Raw genomic sequence first — 19,567 nt, forward strand, 5'->3', positions numbered from 1 at the left:
CAAACAACCTGTCAAAGGAAATTTGCAAACTTTTAGTTTTTCTTGATTAAAAATCAGGTTATTTAAAATTTTGCAAACATTTTTGCATATTTGAAATGGCATGGTCAAGGGCTTTTCAAAAATGTATAATTTTTCATTTTATGGGCAATTTTTTTTTTGCAAACATTTTTACTATATAACTGGATTTTGCGATAAAAAATTCAATTTTTGCAAATTTGCAATTTTTTTTGCAGATTCTAAAAGTAGAGCTCAAGAGCTTTCCAATGATGTATCATTTGTCATATTTGGACATCAAACATGGGATTTAGAGGGGGGGTCAAATTGACCCCCCCCCCCCCAGCGTATCCTGGTTTTCAAGTACCCCAGCGGGGATAGGGTTAATAGCACTAGACAATGTGAATGAGGAACTGAAGAGATTATATGAAGAATATAGCTATGCTTATCATAATGATGCAGATGATGAAGTGGGTAAATATTCAGAAGGGGAGCATGAGGACGGTAAAGAAACGATAGACTCTGCCGGTGAATTCTTCGAGGTTCTCAATGAAATGATGGAAAAAACGGTAAAGAAAAGAAAACATGCAATCGCAAAGGAAAAAAACCATGAAGCGCAGACATGATAAGCTGAAAATTATGAACAGTAGTTTGGTTAAAAAGCTTAAGTTCTAAAAGCTCAACTCACACTCAGCTCACATGGGACACTAGCCTTCTCTGACAGATGCTCTAGAAAGTCTGGGTTTGCTTATTACTATTATTAATATTGTGTAATTTTTCAGAGTAGAATGGAGTTCACTTCTAGTGCTGTTGATCTCCAACTTTACAGAAGGAACATAAGATAGATGTTTTATTTGTATCGTTCAATGCCTGAGATTCTAAGGTTTCATCCTATACTCCCTTTCATGTTTCCTTTACAGTCCCTTTAAGACATTAAATCAAATATCAGATACAGGCTAATCTTTTTTTTCAATGCCAACACCTTTTTTATCTTGCAATGAAACACAATATTATTTTTAATTGTATGTGTCTAGAGACTATAAAAATGTTTGTGGGCAAAAACCAATGTTTACAATGTTTGTTGGTGTAAACCAATGTTTATAATGTTTATTCTACAAGATTTTTAATCATTATTTTAAATACTGCTATTTCTCCTGTAGAGTGTAGGGTAGAAATAGTATGAAATGATGGGAGATTTCTAGATTACTGCATTATTTTTAAATACAATATTTACTTTATGTGGCACATATATGCCTTGATGATCTGATTTATCTGGCGCAGATATCCCACAGTAAATCTGATTTATCTGGCATAGATATCCCATAATAAATCCTATATATCTGGCGCATTTATCCCATAATGAATCTGATTTTTCTGGCACAGATATCCCATAATTAATTTAATTTATCTGACGCAGATATTCCATAATAAATCTGATTTATCTCATGAAGAGATCCCATAATGAATCTGATTTATCTGACGCAGATGTTCCATAATAAATCTGATTTATCTGACTAAGAGATCCCATAATGAATTTGATTTATCTGATGCAGATATTCCATAATGAATCTGATTTATCTGCAATATATTATACATACTTATATACTAGATATGTACATGCTATATTCTTATATAAAGAGAAGATTATATATATATATTATACATACTTTTATACTAGATTATACATACTGAATTCTTAAATAAAGAGAAGATTATATATAATATACATACTTATATACTAGATATATACATCATATTCCATAATGAATCTGATTTATCTGGCGCAGATATCCCGTAATGAATCTGATTTATCTGGCACAGATATCCCATAATGAATCTGATTTATCTGGCGCAGATATCCCGTAATGAATCTGATTTATCTGGCACAGATATCCCATAATGAATCAGGAGCTAAGGACGGATGAATGTACTCTAGGTTCTCGAATACAAAGAACTCCAGGAAGGCGCAGAAGTAGAACCAGCCTCCCTTGATGTAGGAGATGTTCCCGCTCCCCTTGTCCAGAACCACGTCGTTCAAGAAAATTGTCTGACCATGAAATAGAACATTTTAATTCAAGATTTCGAAATCATTTAAAGGGACTGTAGACGTAATTTCAAGTGATCCTCCAGGCGAAGAGAGGAATATTAAATTCTAAAGGGTAACCTTATTACCATTGACTGATCAATGAGAGTTTATTTCTTAACATGTTTTTGAATTGTTAGATGAATATTTTAATTAAAATAACAGATAGAACCCTAGATGTCGTTTTTTCAAGATTTAGTGGTTTTTCATTAGCATTATGAGGTAATGGCCAAAAGGAGTTACGCGCAGTCGATCTAGAACAGGCTCTCTCTATGTCTTGTAATTATACGCAGCATGCACGTAACTCCTTTGGGATTCTGACTTGGGGTCAATGTGAATGAAAAACCCCTAAACCTTGAAAAGACGACATCGAGAGTCCTATTTGTAATTTTAATTAATTTATGGTTTAAGGATACTATTTTGAATTGAACGCGCCAATTTAATAGTTGAATAATTAAGATCGATTAAAAGTCTCTTGATATTATTTTATATTTTTTTCATTGAAGTGTTTTTGTGGAGCCCTTCTTTTATTTTTTGTTTTGTTAAAATTGGAATTTTAATACTTTTAAATTCAAATTATATGTTAATGAAATGCATTTGCATTATTTTGAACTAAACTAACTTCTAAATTTTGAGGCCTATAGAAGTCAATCCTATTTTATCTAAAGCAGGACATATCCCTTTTCATGAAGACATCCTGCAATACTTGCATAAAAAATATTGAATATTCTATCTAAAATCAAGGACAGACCGTTTAAGGAATATCTTAGATCTTTGCCAAACTTTATTAAATGTTCTTTTTCCTTTGAAATCCCGAGGAAAGGACATTGGGAAAGAAAACTGTTCCATGCTAGACCCGTATACCCTAAACATAATTAATTATTATAAACAATTAATTAATAATATTATAATTAACTGTGCACTCATTTAATTAGTGTACAAATTGAAGCTAATCATAACAAATTATTTCAGCCTATATCAAAGAAAGATGAGATCAAAAATGTTAGATATTTTTTAACAAGATTTTTCATTATGAGTAAAACATGTCAAGAAATCATGAATATTCACTTTTTATATTTCAATTACCTCCATCAAATTGTTCAAGTTTGATCCAAGGAAGACGTTCTCTGCAAAAAAAACCTCATGAAAAAAATGATATGTATATCTCCTAAAATAAATGATTTATCTTAATTCTTAATAAAAAAAGAAACATTACATCTAGATACTACTGCATTCTTCACTCTTCCTATCTTATTCTTGTTTTTTTTTCTTCAGGAAAAGCCCTGCCTATCTATCTATCTTATTAAAGAATTATTGTCTAATTCTGTCTTATTTAAGTTCTTGCCTCACTCTATCTTATCTAAGAAATTCTTTTCTTATTCTGTCTTATTTAAGTTCTTGCCTCACTCTATCTTATCTAAGAAATTCTTTTCTTATTCTGTCTTATTTAAGGATATTCTTGCCTCACTCTATCTTATCTAAGAAATTCTTTTCTTATTATAATATCTAATTTAAAGAAATGCTTATTTAAGAACTACTTGTATTATTCCATTACTCTTGAAGAAATACTTGTCTTATACTATATATATAAGAAATGTTTTTCTTATTCTATCTCACTTAAAGAAATTCTTTTCTTTATCTACAGTGAAACCCTTAATAACGAATACAAATTCATCAAATGTCGTATTCTTCACTTTCTGATAATGGAATGTTGCAGATATTTAGTTTTTTAATTGAATGATTACATGGAACTCTTTAAAACTGTTCCCGCATATTCATGGCTATTTATTTATTTTCGCAAATACTGAAATTTACGTAATATAGTATCAAACTCATTGAAAAATTGTCAAGACGACATAAATTCTTCCGATGTATTCGTTATTAAGGGTTTCACTGTATCTTATTTCAAGAAATTCTTGTCTTTCTCTATCTCACATAAAGAAATTCTTGTCTTTATCTATCTTATTTAAAGAAATTCTTGTCTTTATCTATCTTATTTAAAAAAATTCTTGTCTTTATCTATCTTATTGAAAGAAATTATTGACTAATAACAATATAGATAGAACACAAGATGTCGTCTTTTCAAGATTATGGGGATTTTTTGTTCACAACAACTCTGAGGCAGAAGCCCAAAGGAGTTAGAACAAACACTCTGTCTATCTTGTAATTCAAAGCGGCATGCGTGTTTTATCTGTATTTTCGTTAATCTATGCTCTTACCCAATTATATCAAAAAAACCCAGAGAATTGAAAGGTAAAACAAACCAGAGAACTGAGGGATAAAATAAACCAGAGAACTATGGGATAAAATAAACCAGAGAACTATGGGATAAAATAAACCAAAGAGCTATGGGATAAAATAAACCAGAGAACTACTGGATAAAATAAACCAGAGAACTATGGGAAAAATAAACCAGTTAACTATGGGATAACATAAACCAGAGAACTACTGGATAAAATAAACCAGAGAACTATGGGATAAAATAAACCAGAGAACTACGAAATAAAATAAATCAGAGAACTATGGGATAAAATAAACCAGAGAGCTTTGGGATAAAATAAACCAGAGAACTATGGGATAAAATAAACCAGAGAGCTATGGGATAAAATAAACCAGAGAACTATGGGATAAAATAAACCAGACAATTTAGGGATGAAATAAACCAGAAAATTTAGGGATAAAATAAACTAGAAAACTTTGGGATAAAATAAACTAGACAACTTAGGGATACAATAAACTAGACAACTTAGGGATAAAATAAACTAGACAACTTAGGGATAAAATAAACTAAACAACTTAGGGATAAAATAAACCAGACAACTTAGGGATAAAATAAACCAGACAATTTAGTGATAAAATAAACTAGACAACTTAGGGATAAAGTAAACCAGACAAATTAGTGATAAAATAAACTAGACAACTTAGGGATAAAGTAAACTAGACAACTTAGGGATAATTTAAACCAGACAACTTTGGGATAAAATAAACTAGACAACTTAGGGAGATAAAATAAACTAGACAACTTCGGGATAAAATAAATCAGACAATTTAGGGATAAAATAAACCAGACAATTTAGGGATATAATAAACCAGACAATTTAGGGATATAATAAACCAGACAATAAAAAACCAGACAACTTAGGGAGATAAAATAAATAGCAGAGAACTAAGGCCAGAAAAACCATAGAGCAAAATATTATAATTAAAGATTATGTTTAACATTTCGCCGACCTTTCTCTTAAAATTTTAATAATGCCGGGCATTTAAAAACCAACCTTAGAAAGCCTGTAACGTAAATATCATCCAGCTTAGTCACAGCTTTCAGTTCCTAAAAAAAGTAAAATTACTAAACATTTTTGGTTTTCTTTGGTTAAACCCTTCAGAGGAAACAAACACGTTTGCGCGCTAAAGGCACAGATTTCAGACCAAAAAGTATCGCTTTTTTTCTCTGTGCATTTCTTTGTGGAATATATATTGTTCTAATTTGAGAAAAAATAATTTATCTGAAAGAAAATATAAATGTAATTGTGAAATACTGAATTCTATAACAGACCATGACTTTTAACCCTATTTAGCCTGACGTCTGCCTCGGGGNGGGGGGTAAAATTAACCCCCTCTCTATTTTCTTATTGTGATACAAAGCTGAAGCATTTGATACGTTTTTGGAAAGCCCTTGGGCTCTTCTTCAATAATGTGCAAAAAATGACAAATTTGCAAAACCCAAATATTTATTGCGAAATCTAGTTACAAAGCAAAAATTTGCAAGAAAAAAATTGCTCAAATTGCAACAAATTACACATTTTTGAAAAGCCCTTCAAATAAGCAAAAACATTTCCAAAATGTTTAAAACCTAAATGTGTATTCAAGAAATCTGAAAATGTGAAAATTCCCTTTGAACGCGTCTGTGCAAAAATCTGCGCAAAATTTCTTTGCAAATTTGTGCAATCTGCTTGCTTTTGTTATAGGCTTTCAAAAGAGCTGTAAAATGTCGAAATCCAATGTTTGGGAGTAGGTCTAAATATATATTTAGTCTGGTATAGGTAAAATAAGGCATTTTGGACTGAGGACTCAGTGAGTAAGTGAGGGGCATGTGTTAGTTAGAAAAGCCAGAAAATTTAAACTTCCTAGCTCAAATACTTCTTTGATTTATCGCAAGAAAATGAAAGGGGGGTTAAATTGCCCCCCCCCCCCCAGGCCAAATAGGGTTTAGTATTAATACTAATAAAGGATGAGGCTCCAAGAACGTCCTAAACCTCTTTAAGGTTTAAATTGCCCTATTATTTATATGCTTTTTTTGAAAATGCGTCAATTCGAAATAAAAAATCTGCCAAAATTTGAAAATGTCTAGTAAATTAAATTTTCTTTAATTTTGCAACAGAGGAAACCCTCTTAACGTAGGAAAAATAATGAATATATCTCACATAGTCATGTCTGTGGGTAACTCAGCTCTGTACTAAATAAGGTGCACAAACTTTTCAAACTTAACTTTACTCTATTGAATATGTAATTTAAGTGAAGAACACAAGACATAATTGTAAAATATTGAACTTAATTATAGTTTTAATACGGTGGTAGGCTATTATATCAATATAATGAAGACGACTTTTTATTTAAGTTTTAATTGTTAGCAACCGTACACAAATTTATAAGTAATTAAAGAAAAGCTTTTTAAATTGGCGCTTCTTTTTGTTTCCAAGTTTTTGTGTATCAATGCTGTTTAAAAACTTGATATAAAACAAAATTGAAATCGAAAGTTGACTTCATAAATAAACCGAACTTCTTGTAATTAATCTAAGTGTGGAAAATAAGACATGGGTCTATGAATCAAACAAAATTTTATCATTGATAACTCAATCTAAGAGTGTAATATAAATCCCGAAAGAAAAATCTAAAGTTAAGTTTAGTTATTAACTTAAACAGAGTTTCAGTGACAAAAATGTAGAAAACCAGACTTAAGTAGAGTTTAAATTGAAAGAATGTCGCCTCAATGTCTACCTGTGCAGTTTCAGCTGCAATATGCACCAGAGCTAATCCGGCCTGAACACACAGATAATTAATTATTAAAACCAGGATCAAAATATCATTTAACTTATTTTCAAAACAAATCATCCTCAATCATTATTAGCATTATTTTCATAATAATTTCTAAAATTTTTTTTTTTTTTATAAATTGTATAACTATTTTAAACATTTTTTTTAATTCTGTCTTAAAAATTCTTTAAGATAACTTTTACAAAATATTAGCTTTCATATCTTTGAAGCATAAAATGAAGATATGATAAAACTGTACCTTTGGTGTAGTGTAGTAAAGCCAACCAGGGCAAAAATCAGGATGAACTCGTCTTGACATCTCAGTCCTATAATAGATATGGAGTCAGACAGAGAATAGATATGGAGTCAGACGGAAAATAGATATGGAGTGAGATAGAGAATAGATATGGAGTCAGACGGAGAGTAGATATGGAGTCAGACGGAAAATAGATATGGAGTGAGATAGAGAATAGAAATGGAGTCAGACGGAGAGTAGATATAGAGTCAGACAGAAAATAGATATGGAGTGAGACGGAGAATAGATATGGAGTGAGATAGAAAATAGATATGGAGTGAGACAGAAAATAGATATGGAGTGAGATAGAAAATAGATATGGAGTGAAACAGAAAATAGATATGGAGTCAGACAGAAAATAGATATGGAGTCAGACAGAAAATAGATATGAAGTCAGACAGAAAATAGATATGGAGTGAGATAGAGAATAGATATGGAGTCAGACGGAAAATAGATATGGAGTCAGACGGAAAATAGATATGGAGTCAGAAAGAAAATAGATATGGAGTCAGACAGAAAATAGATATGGAGTCAGACAGAAAATAGATATGGAGTGAGATAGAGAATAGATATGGAGTGAGGCAGAAAATAGATATGGAGTTAGATAGAGAAAAGATATGGAGTCAGACAGAAATAGATATGGAGTGAGATAGAGAATAGATATGGAGTGAGATAGAAAATAGATATGGAGTGAGATAGAAAATAGATATGGAGTGAGATAGAAAATAGATATGGAGTGAGATAGAAAATAGATATTGATCGTCAGACAGAGAATAAATATGGAGTCAGACAGAGAATAGATATGGAGTGAGACAGAAAATAGATATGGATCGTTAGACAGAGAATAAATATGGAGTGAGATAGAAAATAGATATGGAGTGAGATAGAGAATAGATATGGATCGTCAGACAGAAAATAGATATGGAGTCAGACTGAGAATAGATATGGAGTCAGATGGAGAATAGATATGGAGTTAGACAGAGAATAGATATTGAGTGGATGGTGTCTAGTGTCATATCTGTTCAGTAAAGTCATTTTAGATAACCCACGGCTAAACCGAACCATAATCTGTGTATTCAAGATTTATTCTTAAGTATTTTTATCTGATCTGGCATTCTTTATCTCTCTCATTCTCTTTATACTCTCCATTCTTTGTGACAAATAATAGGGTATTCAAATATCACCTTGTAACGCTCCACTTTCCCATAACTGTATTTGTATGATTGTGCCGCCAGGGTCGCATGTTGCGCATTACGCTGGGACACTGTACAGTAGGAGGGGGCCCTGCTGGGTACTTGGCGGTCATCTTGGATCTGAGAGCTGGAAGATTTACTTTTACATCGTCATCAATCTTTACAATGTAATCAACATTTCCACAATACCTGAAAATAATTTGAAAAAATTTCCCAATAATTACATATTTGCTTATTACTATACTGCTTAGCTGGACAAATTCCTAAAGACACAGCTGTACAGTTAACATGCTGCACAGTAAAAAGCTATTGAATTCAAGGCTAAATATTTCTCCCTTGTTTCGGAGATTTGTCCTTGGTATCCTAGGATAGTGCACTGGGTATGAAGTTTTCTATTTTAGGCAGAGGTTTGAATTTGCGAATATTATTTCAACTGCTTCAAGAGAACAACTATTCAGTGTTCGTTCTTTTCTTCTATAAAGGAATTGAGTCTTTGCCACAAACTCTGATTTTCTAATCACTATATATTTGGAATCAAATGTTGTAGGCCTTAGATATTTCAAACTATGAATTCTGTTAAATCAAATAATAAAAGTTTAAAATATCAAAGGTTTACAACATTGGGTTCTAAAGATATTGGGGTTTAAATATTTGATTTTGTTACAAAGACTCAATTCCTTTATGTGGTTTTAAAGATCATAAATATATTCAAAGACAGTTTCTTGTTTGTCTGAATGTTACTTTTTTCCAATTAATTTCTGCTCTTTAGAATTCTGAATATCCAGTAGAAACCCTGTTTCATCTCCAAACCAAAAGTCTGTCGGCCAACAAGAAAGAGACTGTATAAATAGGACCAAAACTCTTAAAGTATAACGATTTGAAGCTTGATTTTTGGTTTCTGCTATCAATTAAATACTTTGATGGTTTATTAAATGATTAAGCACAGAAATAAGTCAGTTTTGGCCTGCAAGGAACCCCCTGAATGCAAGGAAATGGACTTAATAAATTCCGTACAATCGTCTCTGAAGTCTCATCCGGTACGGAATTTAGTGAAGAAAGAAAAATATGCTGGACTTTTGCGAAAAATTGTATTTTTTATTTTCGCGAATTTTTTGCGAAATTTTTTTTCGCGAAATAGATTTATGTAAAATTTCATGAAAAGAGCTAAATTTTCATTGAACGGTTTCCCAATTTTGCTGTAAACCCAAGCACAAAAAACAAGAAACAAAATAAATTTTCTGATTTATTAATTTCATTTTTCAGCTTGGAAAAATTCTTATTTTAAAGGGACAGACCGCCTATGTAAGGTAGTTAAACTGAGTATGGGGTGTTTTGGACAAGTTCTTTAGGATTCATTTGACACATATAAAACTTTTCCACGATATATACTGAGTTTAAACGCAAAGTCGACGTTCAAAATCATGAATGTGGATGGGAATGTTTTCAGAATCGGATTTTTTTTAGATTATTAAATAAAGACGACAAAAAATATAGTATACATTCTATAGTAAACTAATTACATGTTTAGGAACATATTTCTCAAAAGAAATTTGTCAATAAATCGAAGTTAAAATAAATTATTTTCTTTTTCATCATTATATGGAATTTCTTATATTCTATAAATTTGTTCGCAGATTTCTTCAAATTCTTCAAATATCGTCTTTTTATTAAAAATTCCAGAAAATCCGCAGAAAATCTTTATGATTAAAGAGAGCTTATAGAAACTAATAATTGAATAAGATTACTTATTTTCGATGATAAGAGTTAATTTTTATTATTTTCTCAACCTGTTCCCAAACAGCTAATTAGTTTACTGCAGAATTTTGCTTACATTTTTTGTCGTCGTTATTTAATAATTTTTAAAAACTAATTCTGAAAACGTATCCACCCAAAATACGATTTTGATCGCCGACTTTGCCCTCAACCTTAGGATTTACAGATTTTTTAAAAGTTTATATATGTCTCAAATGAACCCTAAAGAGTTTTTCCACAACACTGCATACTCAGTTTAACTACCTTACATAGCCGGTCTCTCCCTTTAAATCTGTATCGAGATCTAAACATAGAAACAGAATATAAACTTTAGAGGATTAGTTTTCGAATTATTAGTTGAAAGGGAAAAACAAAACTTGGTAAACATCAAGGATTTAATGCGAGGAAAGTTATTTCAGAGGTGTACGCATCTTTTGTACTGCAGTGTACTGTCTCTGGGCGGTAATGTAAACACAAGACGGATGTCGAAGCCTGCCATGGGATCCATCTTTCACATAAATAATCAATTAAATATTCTGGTCATAGGAAACTATTATGTGAATTATCAAAATTATCAAAATTCAATGCTTTTAACCTCATCGGATACTAAGCGAACGCTGAAGCATCTTTTCTTGTTTACAAATTCCGCCCAGAGAGAACTGGTTTCAAAATGTACGCAGAGTATACGCATCTTCAATCAACTTTCCTTGCATTACATTCTTGGTAAACATTAATTTGTACAGTCTGTGCACTTTAACTCTAGATTATGTACAATGTACAGTGCAAAGAAAGAAAACCTTTATCAATTAACCCTAAAACCTCTTTCTAATAATTGTAATTGTCGTTAAAATAATACATATATTGGCCGTTTTTTTCTTTGCTTTCTTTGAAAAAGAATTAAAGGGAATGGCTGCAAACCATTGATATTATTTTTGAATGTTCTCACATATAATGATTTAATAGTCCCTTTTTAAAAATTGACTCATTAAAAGTCTTTAAGGAAAAATTCTTAAAATGTAAGATTTTTGATAATTCCATCAGTAATCTTGATTTTGAAGGCTATACTGTGTCTTAAAAATCATTTAACGTAAAACGTTTCCAGGTTTTTTTTCCCTTTACACTTTTTTCCTGTTTTTTTTTAAAGATTTCTACCTGTTGACCCAAATGAATCCACTGAGAGACTTGTATGCCAGCGTGTAGTAAGCATCCATTACTAAAATATTAATGTTAAAATTAAAGCTTATTTATCAAGAATTTTCATCAACTAAAGAAGTAAAATTTGTATAGTTATATCTATATATAAATTTGGCTTGTCTGTCTGTTTGTATCCAATAAGCGTCAAAACGGCTGAACCGATCGGGCCCAAATTTTTTGTGGGACATCTAGGGACCCCAGGGAAGGTTTATGAATGATCAAAATTTCAAATATTTGTCTCCATCAAAATTAGATCTCCATTAAATTTTTAAAAATTTTTAAAATCCACGAAATTTTTTGTGAAAATCCGCGAATTATTTTTGTTTTGTTTTACGATGTACACAAAGAGAACATGTTCACAACTAATTTAGAAGATGGGCGCGAAGCGCCCTCTAAGGCTAGAAAGAAGGGCGCGAAGCGCCTTGAATTTTCTTGTATCTATAATTTAACTAGTATAGTTATATCTATAATTTAACTAGTATAGTTATATCTATAATTTAACTAGTATAGTTATATCTATAATTAGTATAGTTATATCTATGATTAGTATAGTTATATCTATAATTTAACTGTGAACATCATTTTCATTCTTTGCTACTCACTGTTTTAGGCCAAACCCAAGCGCAAGACTATCTTATAATTATTCTCATTGCAATTTGCACTATGATTTTACACTCTACAGGTGTTTTTTTTTTGTTTTTTATTAGCATTTTGTTCCTAATATTTTAAATGGTTTTTTTTATTAGTTTGGTGAGTTATGAAAAATTTATGATTTTTCCGGGAGAAAGTATCAAAAAGAGGAGAACATATTTGCCAGTTCATCATGTCCTACTNAGTCTTTAAATACTAATTTTATAAAATATTTACCCCTGAATTATGACTGTATTAGGAAAATTTATGTGTGTATAGTGAGGAGTAAAAGCTTTTTTTATTATTCATATTTTCAGTCTTAATCTAATTTTTGTCAAAAACATTGAGAAATACAGAATGGATTAGAACAACATCTAGTAAATATTTTTATTCAATCAAAATATCGTAGAAATTATTTACGCATTATATGCTTAACCAATATTCGCAGACCAATTCAACCAAATGTGTACCGGCTCGACCAGACCGAACTGTACTGTAATTGTATACAGTACGTGAATTAAACGAATTTCTAGCTATGAAGTGAATTTTTCAGACCATACTTTTTTCACTTTTCTAGATGCAATCAAATCATATGTACGTAGATTGTGCATATAGTACAGTGGTCTGGTTTTTTCAAATTGCGAGTTAATAGTAAACAAAGAGAGGCTTGGTTTAGATGATCGTGTATAACTATGGTGCTTGTAAGCTTGGTAAAAATCAAAAATTGAAATAGAAAGTCGTCTTCGTTGTATTGATATACATGACAACTGTATGTAAAACATAAATCTATCTATACTCTGATACCCATCTACTCCAAAACCTGGGCTGTCAAGACGGATTTGTCTGTAGGCCCTGGATCTTGCATTTATCTCTTCTAAAAACCATTTATCTTGGAGTATCTATAATCTATATATTCGATATTCATCTGTCACTTCCTAAACCATTTCCATCCTTTTCAACCCTTGCGAGGGAGGGAAGGGAGACTGCACCCGTAGAACTTCCTAGCTATCCACAAATGACATTCTTCCGTCCCCTACCTTTATATACAACTTTTTAGTATTTTCAAGCTTATCACCGCAAATATAGAGTATTTTTATGTGTAACTACCGACTTCATTTAAATTTGTTATTTTAAAAACAAATTATTCATTTAAGTTGTAAAATCTAAGGGCGCGCATTGCCCCCCCCCCCCCCCCTTCAAGCCTAATCCTGTCTAATTCTCGAGTCGGAAGATTTTATTCAAAAGAAAATAGAATTACTGCAACAAACAGAAGGTTTCGTTTCTCATGTGGTGAACTTAAAAATCCATTTTTACAATTTACATTTTCTTTAAACAGCACGTTTTTTAACATCACATTGAACTTGTTAAAGTTAAAATATGTGCGACATTGCTGGTACGACTGTGCGACCTTGTAGGTCCTCTTATTTAATTTTTACATAAAATTTATCCCGTTTGTTGTTCTTAATAATAGATTTACAATAAAAGGCGTCATGATTGAAACCATACGAGATTTCAGGCGTGATTCACATGTTTTGAGAAGGGTACTGAGGCTCTGACAATTATAAAGACTCTAACTTTTCAAGCTGATGGTGTAAACCTTTAACATTTAAAATTATTTGGTATAGAATTCATGGTTTGAAATATCATAAGGTCTACTGATTGGGTTTCTCAGATGTAGGGATTAAAAAATCAGAGTTTGTGGCAAAGACCCGATTCCTCAACAGCCTGAGATAATCTATTTAAAAGGGCTTTTATGACATATCCATCTGAAAGAACTTGTTAAAGCAAGTTTTAATCAAATGATTTGGAGATTTATTGGGATATTTTATTCAACTATTTTATTTGCCCTTGAATGAAGAAAACAAAGAAAAGAATATTGTTGTTATTTTTTTTCTCTAAACAGAATTGTTCTTAGGTTTATTCTTCAAGGGATCTTTTACAAATTTTGAAAGGGGTAACAAAACAACAACGTGTACCAGTACGGTATAAAAAAAATTGCTACGAGCTTGATTTATGGTTTTTTATTATATTTTAGGGACCCGCTGCATATGACATATGTAGAAGGTACTGCAATAAATATTTTACTTGTAAAACTAAATAGAACTATTGGCCGATTAGGACATATAAGAAGTATTGGACAAATAGGACATATAAGACGTATTGGACAAATAGGACATATAAGACGTATTGGACGAATTGGACATGTAAGGCTTGTTGGACGAATATGACATATTTTACGTATTTGACAAATAGGACATATGAATGTATAAGATGTATTAGAAAAGTAGGACAAATCAGACAAGCAGGAAGTAAGAGTAGTATCGTACAAAATAGGACGTAACATCGAAATTATCGCACAAAAAAAGGACGAAAGGACGTACAAGACATGACATAAAGTACAAAAAAGTACGTTCAAACAGTGTTGGAAAAAGACGGAAAGGAAGTAAAGGACGGAAAGGAAGTAAAGGACGGAAAGGAAGTAAAGGACGGAAAGGAAGTAAAAGACGGAAAGGATGTAAAGGACGGAAAGGAAGTAAAGGACGGAAAGGAAGTAAAAGACGGAAAGGAAGTAAAAGACGGAAAAGAAGTAAAGGACGGAAAGGAAGTAAAAGACGGAAAGGATGTAAAGGACGGAAAGGAAGTAAAAGACGGAAAAGAAGTAAAGGACGGAAAGGAAGTACAAGACGGAAAAGAAGTAAAGGACGGAAAGAAAGAAAAAAGCGGAAAGGAAGTAAAGGACGGAAAGGAAATAAAAGAATGAAAGGAAGTAAAAGACGGAACGGAGGTAAAAGACGGAAAGGAAGTAAATGACGGAAAGGAAGCAAAGTACGTATAAGAACTGAAATTTAAATAATTGCATCAAATTACAATAAATATTTTTTATCTAACTCGCCAATAATCCCTTTCAAGATGGATGAGGGTGTGGAGAGTATGGTGGAAGTGACAGAATAATCAAGCATATTTTTTTCCTGACTTATCCCACATAATCCGTAGTCGTAGGAACATAGGAATATGTTTCTCTAAGAAAACAATTTTTCTACTTAAAGAGAGTGTTGGCGAAAAATGAAAGGGGATCAATTAAGCTACTAATTTTACTTTTATATGTTTATTTTTGTATGGGTCCCATACTTTTGGGTATAGTTTCTCCTTAAATAGGTATGCAGAATGCAGATATAAGAAAAATTAATTGCAATCGTTATCGAATTAAAATAGATAACCGATACATCCTTTCATTTTTCGCGAAAACTCCCTTTAACCTTAAAATTTTAGTTTTGTGAGATGAACTTTGACCATACACAATATTTTACAGATCGGTGAGAACCAATTAACATGAGAAAAATGAAAAAGGGTCGTCATTCATTCTACACGAGAACTACAATACCCTGCTAACATGCTGGAATTTTTTGATATCGAGGACTGCATTTTGCGATGGAGCTGATGTTCTGCTTGCAGCTGCTATTTATCTGAGTTTTGTATAATATCTCTATGGAGCAGCTGTTCTGCTTGTAGCTGCTATTTACCTGAGTTCTGTATAATATCTCTATGGAGCAGCTGTTCTGCTTGCAGCTGCTATTTACCTGAGTTCTGTATAATATCACCATGTAGCAGCTGTTCTGCTTGCAGCTGCTTTTTACCTCAGTTCTGTATAATATCTCCATGGAGTAGCTGTTCTGCTTGCAGCTGCTATTTACCTGAGTTATGTATAATATCACCATGAAGTAGCTATTCTGCTTGTAGCTGCTATTTACCTGAGTTCTGTATAATATCTCCATGGAGTAGCTGTTCTTCTTGCAGCTGCTATTTACCTGAGTTCTGTATAATATCTCCATGGAGTAGCTGTTCTGCTTGCAGCTGCTATTTACCTGAGTTATGTATAATATCACCATCTTGCAGCTGCTATTTACCTGAGTTCTGTATAATATCTCCATGGAGTAGCTGTTCTTCTTGCAGCTGCTATTTACCTGAGTTCTGTATAATATCACCATGGAGCAGCTGTTCTGCTTGTAGCTGCTATTTACCTGAGTTCGGTATAATATCACCATGGAGTAGCTGTTCTGCTTGCAGCTGCTATTTACCTGAGTTCTGTATAATATCACCATGGAGTAGCTGTTCTGCTTGCAGCTGCTATTTATCTGAGTTCTGTGTAATATCTCCATGGAGCAGCTGTTCTGCTTGCAGCTGCTATTTACCTGAGTTCTGTATAATATCTCCATGAAGCAGCTGTTCTTCTTGCAGCTTTTGTTGCTGCTCTGAGCTGCTCAGCTTCCCGAGCAAGAAAACTAGTTTTACATCTTCCAATTCTTCAAACTGCTTCCTGAACATTCAAGGTATTATGTATGTATCTATATCTATATCCGACCAGACCGACGAACTTCTGAATCGATAAAATTCAAAGGAATCGAGTCTTTGCTTCAAACTTAAATTTTCTAATCCCTATATATCTAATTGCCCCCTGAGGGCGCATTCCTTTGATATTCCAAACTAAGATTATGTCATCTAACATAATTCATAGTTAAAAAATATATAGGTATGAGAAAATCAGAGTATCAGAGTATAGAAAGATATAGGTATGAGAAAATCAGAGGCAAATACTCAATTCCTTTTGGTTAGGGAACTCGAGGAACCACGAAAATGTTCTTAGTTTGGTATAAAAATATTTAAGAAAAAGTTTAAATTCCAGGCAGAGCTATTATTTGTAAAATTACACCGATTTTTTTAGCTAGTTTATATACCATGGAATGATGGAAGATACAAAACACCATTTGTTTAAAAGAAAGGGTTAATGCAGTTTTTTTGGAGGAATATATAAATATAATTAGCAAACTTAACGTACAGTCACATAAATTTCACTAGCCTCTACAGAAATAAATGTCAACCCGGTACGGGAATTGAACCGCGGAGCTTCAAAAGTAAATCAAAAAGCCCTAGTTTAGGCTAAAATTAAACATTTTTTCTGTTATTAATCTTGTTTTTGTTTCACATTGAAGCTTGGTAATTCCAATCTTAATTTTAACAATTTTTGCGTATTTTTAATTATTACACAAATGGCTGAAACTTTCCTTTCTTTCAATATTCGTTAAGTAGAAGTTTTATTTAACATCTATTTGGGCCTTTTATGACTTTAATATACCGTATTCCAATGCCTAACATCATTTTATCTTAAAGGGACTGTTGGTGAATTCTGCTAATTACTTAATTTGTCTGTTTTGTATAAACGAAAGCCTAAAGGGCGCAATTGTGAATCTGGAGTGTTCTGTTTTAAGTTGAGCTTCACTTGAAAATACGTAGACAGCCCCTTTAAAAGTCTATTGAATACCTCAGTGCGTCTCTTTTCTCTGTGTTTTTAGGAGAGGAAAGAGCCATGAAAACCGAGCTCTGTCCCTTAACACATCCTTCTCTGGGTTTAAGAAGGAAGGACGCATCCGGTTGATCAATGAGCTGGAAGGTTCCGGTCTCATCATTGTAAATCTTCTCCAGGGGGTAATCCGTCCTAGAGTAAGTCTTATTAATTGTTTTGAATCCGTCCTACAGTTAGTTTTATTGATTGTTTTAAATCCGTCCTAGAGTTAGTCTTATTAATTGTTTTGAATCCGCCCAAGAGTTAGTCTTATTAATTGTTTTGAATCCGTCCTAGAGTTAATCTTTTAAATTGTTTTGAATCCGTCCTAGAGTTAGTCTTATTAAGTGTTTTGAATCCGTCCTAGAGTTAGTGTTATTAATTGTTTTGAATCCGTTTTTGTTTTTATTTAAATTAATACAACTTTCAAGATTTCCAAACTGTATAATGTTCAAGTTTTATTTTCATTAAACTTTGCAATATTCTGATCCTGAAAATATTTTTTTTTTAAATGTTCATCGTATTTGAATAATTGTTGAGTCGGTTTTATTTGCATAAGAACAGCAATGTTTAGAACAGACATTTTTAAAACAATTGATCTTGGTACACTGTGCAACATTTTGACCTTGAAAGAAATATCGGTTTTTTGGATTTACTCCACACATAATATATATTTTTGCTTTAAACATAACATATTGTTGATTTCTTGTTTGCTTCTAAAATCTAGTCTGTCTATGAATTGTCCTGTCTATGAAAAATCTACTGTCTATGAAATGTCCTGTCTATGATAAATCTACTCTGTCCATGAAATGTCATTTTTATGAAAAATCTGGTCTGTCTATAAAATGTCCTGTCTATGAAAAATATACTGTCTATGAAATGTCCTGTCTATGATAAATCTACTCTGTCCATGAAATGTCATTTTTATGAAAAATCTGGTCTGTCTATGAAATGTCCTGTCTATGGAAAGTCTACTCTGTAAGTCTACTCTGTCTATGAAATGTCCTGTTTTTGAATTTCCTTTTCTATGAAATTTCCTATCTATGAAATGTCTTACCTTTGCATTTCTTTTTCTATGAAATGTCCATCTATGAAATGTATTTGTCTTTACCTGGAGTTGGTAAATACGGGTTTAGGGAAGACAACGTTCTGCAGGAACATGATTAGTTTTATCAGGATAAAAATACATATTCCGCGCTTTAAATGTTTCACAGCAAATGCTTTGTTCATTTTGTTAATTTAATTTAGGATAAAAATTAATAAATTTATGTACTGAAAATTTTAGTTTTATTATAGTTATAACATAATTTCTGAAAATAAGCATTAATAAAACAAAAAATTTAGAATAAAAATGGCTAAAATAATGATTTGAATAAAAAACTTAACACATCTTTCGGAAGAGATTTGAAAATGGATTGAACAAAACAATTTAGATAAAATTTAATAAAGTTAAGAAAAATTTATGAAAGATCGAGTAAGAATTCATTTAAAAATGAATTAATTTTTTTTAATAGAAGAATAAAAGCTGTCACTTGAATTTAGTTGATAGTCTCTTTTAGTTTAGGAAAAATCCAAGGGTAAATCAAGGTTAAGAATAAGATGACAGTTGAACTAAATTACCGCGATGACTTGAAAAAATTAACATTTTTCTTCAGCATATTGTCACTCGACATTCAACAACAATGATCTACGGAAAAAGTTTTCAACATTTTTTTGCGACTCATTTAAAATTGCAGAAAGTCTTATCATAGTTTGCCAGTCTTAAAGGGACTGTTTACGAAATTTAAAGTAACACTCCATTTAAAAATGGGAACATGACCGATTTACAACGGTACCCTTGTTAGCTTTGTCAGATGAAGAATATTGAGATATCCACCATCTTCTCCGTATAAATCAATTCTTTTCAATTGTGGTTTATTTATAATTTATGCATTATTTCTTCACAAACAAAAAGAGAATATTTTCAATAATGAACACTTTTTCAAGCTAAGAAAGCGGTGCTAACTTTAAAGTGTGTTGAGTTTATAAAAGCTTTAAAGTCACTGTTGTGATTAAAG

The 19,567-nt window shown here is 31.8% G+C and overlaps 1 protein-coding gene across 1 annotated transcript; it reads right to left on the bottom strand.

The window, feature by feature from the left end:
* Positions 1-319: 319 nt before the first annotated feature.
* Positions 320-18,805, bottom strand: LOC111707535 (beta-1,3-galactosyltransferase 5). The gene is made up of 11 exons (XM_023480652.1): positions 18,622-18,805; positions 17,490-17,663; positions 16,363-16,487; positions 11,501-11,561; positions 8,588-8,785; positions 7,368-7,434; positions 7,073-7,114; positions 5,353-5,405; positions 3,164-3,204; positions 2,881-2,942; positions 320-2,041 (listed from the first exon to the last, which is right to left on the bottom strand). The coding sequence occupies exons 1-11, from the start codon at positions 18,738-18,740 to the stop codon at positions 1,871-1,873; spliced, it is 1,113 nt and encodes a 370-aa protein (XP_023336420.1). The 5' UTR covers positions 18,741-18,805; the 3' UTR covers positions 320-1,870.
* Between the last annotated feature and the right edge of the window lie 762 nt (positions 18,806-19,567).

Source organism: Eurytemora carolleeae, unplaced genomic scaffold (genome assembly GCF_000591075.1).
Source record: "Eurytemora carolleeae unplaced genomic scaffold, Eaff_2.0 scaffold810, whole genome shotgun sequence".
Lineage (NCBI taxonomy): Eukaryota > Metazoa > Arthropoda > Copepoda > Calanoida > Temoridae > Eurytemora > Eurytemora carolleeae.

What these genes read in the sequence shown, in the direction of transcription:
- LOC111707535 (XM_023480652.1), bottom strand. Translation starts at nt 18,740, where the DNA reads ATGAACAAAGCATTTGCTGTGAAACATTTAAAGCGCGGAATATGTATT. An exon ending in TTGCAGCTGAAACTGCACAG is followed by an intron (nt 5,406 to 7,072) that starts GTAGACATTGAG and finishes TACTTTTTTTAG; the next exon opens with GAACTGAAAGCTGTGACTAA. An exon ending in TACGTTACAGGCTTTCTAAG is followed by an intron (nt 3,205 to 5,352) that starts GTTGGTTTTTAA and finishes TTTTTTTTGCAG; the next exon opens with AGAACGTCTTCCTTGGATCA.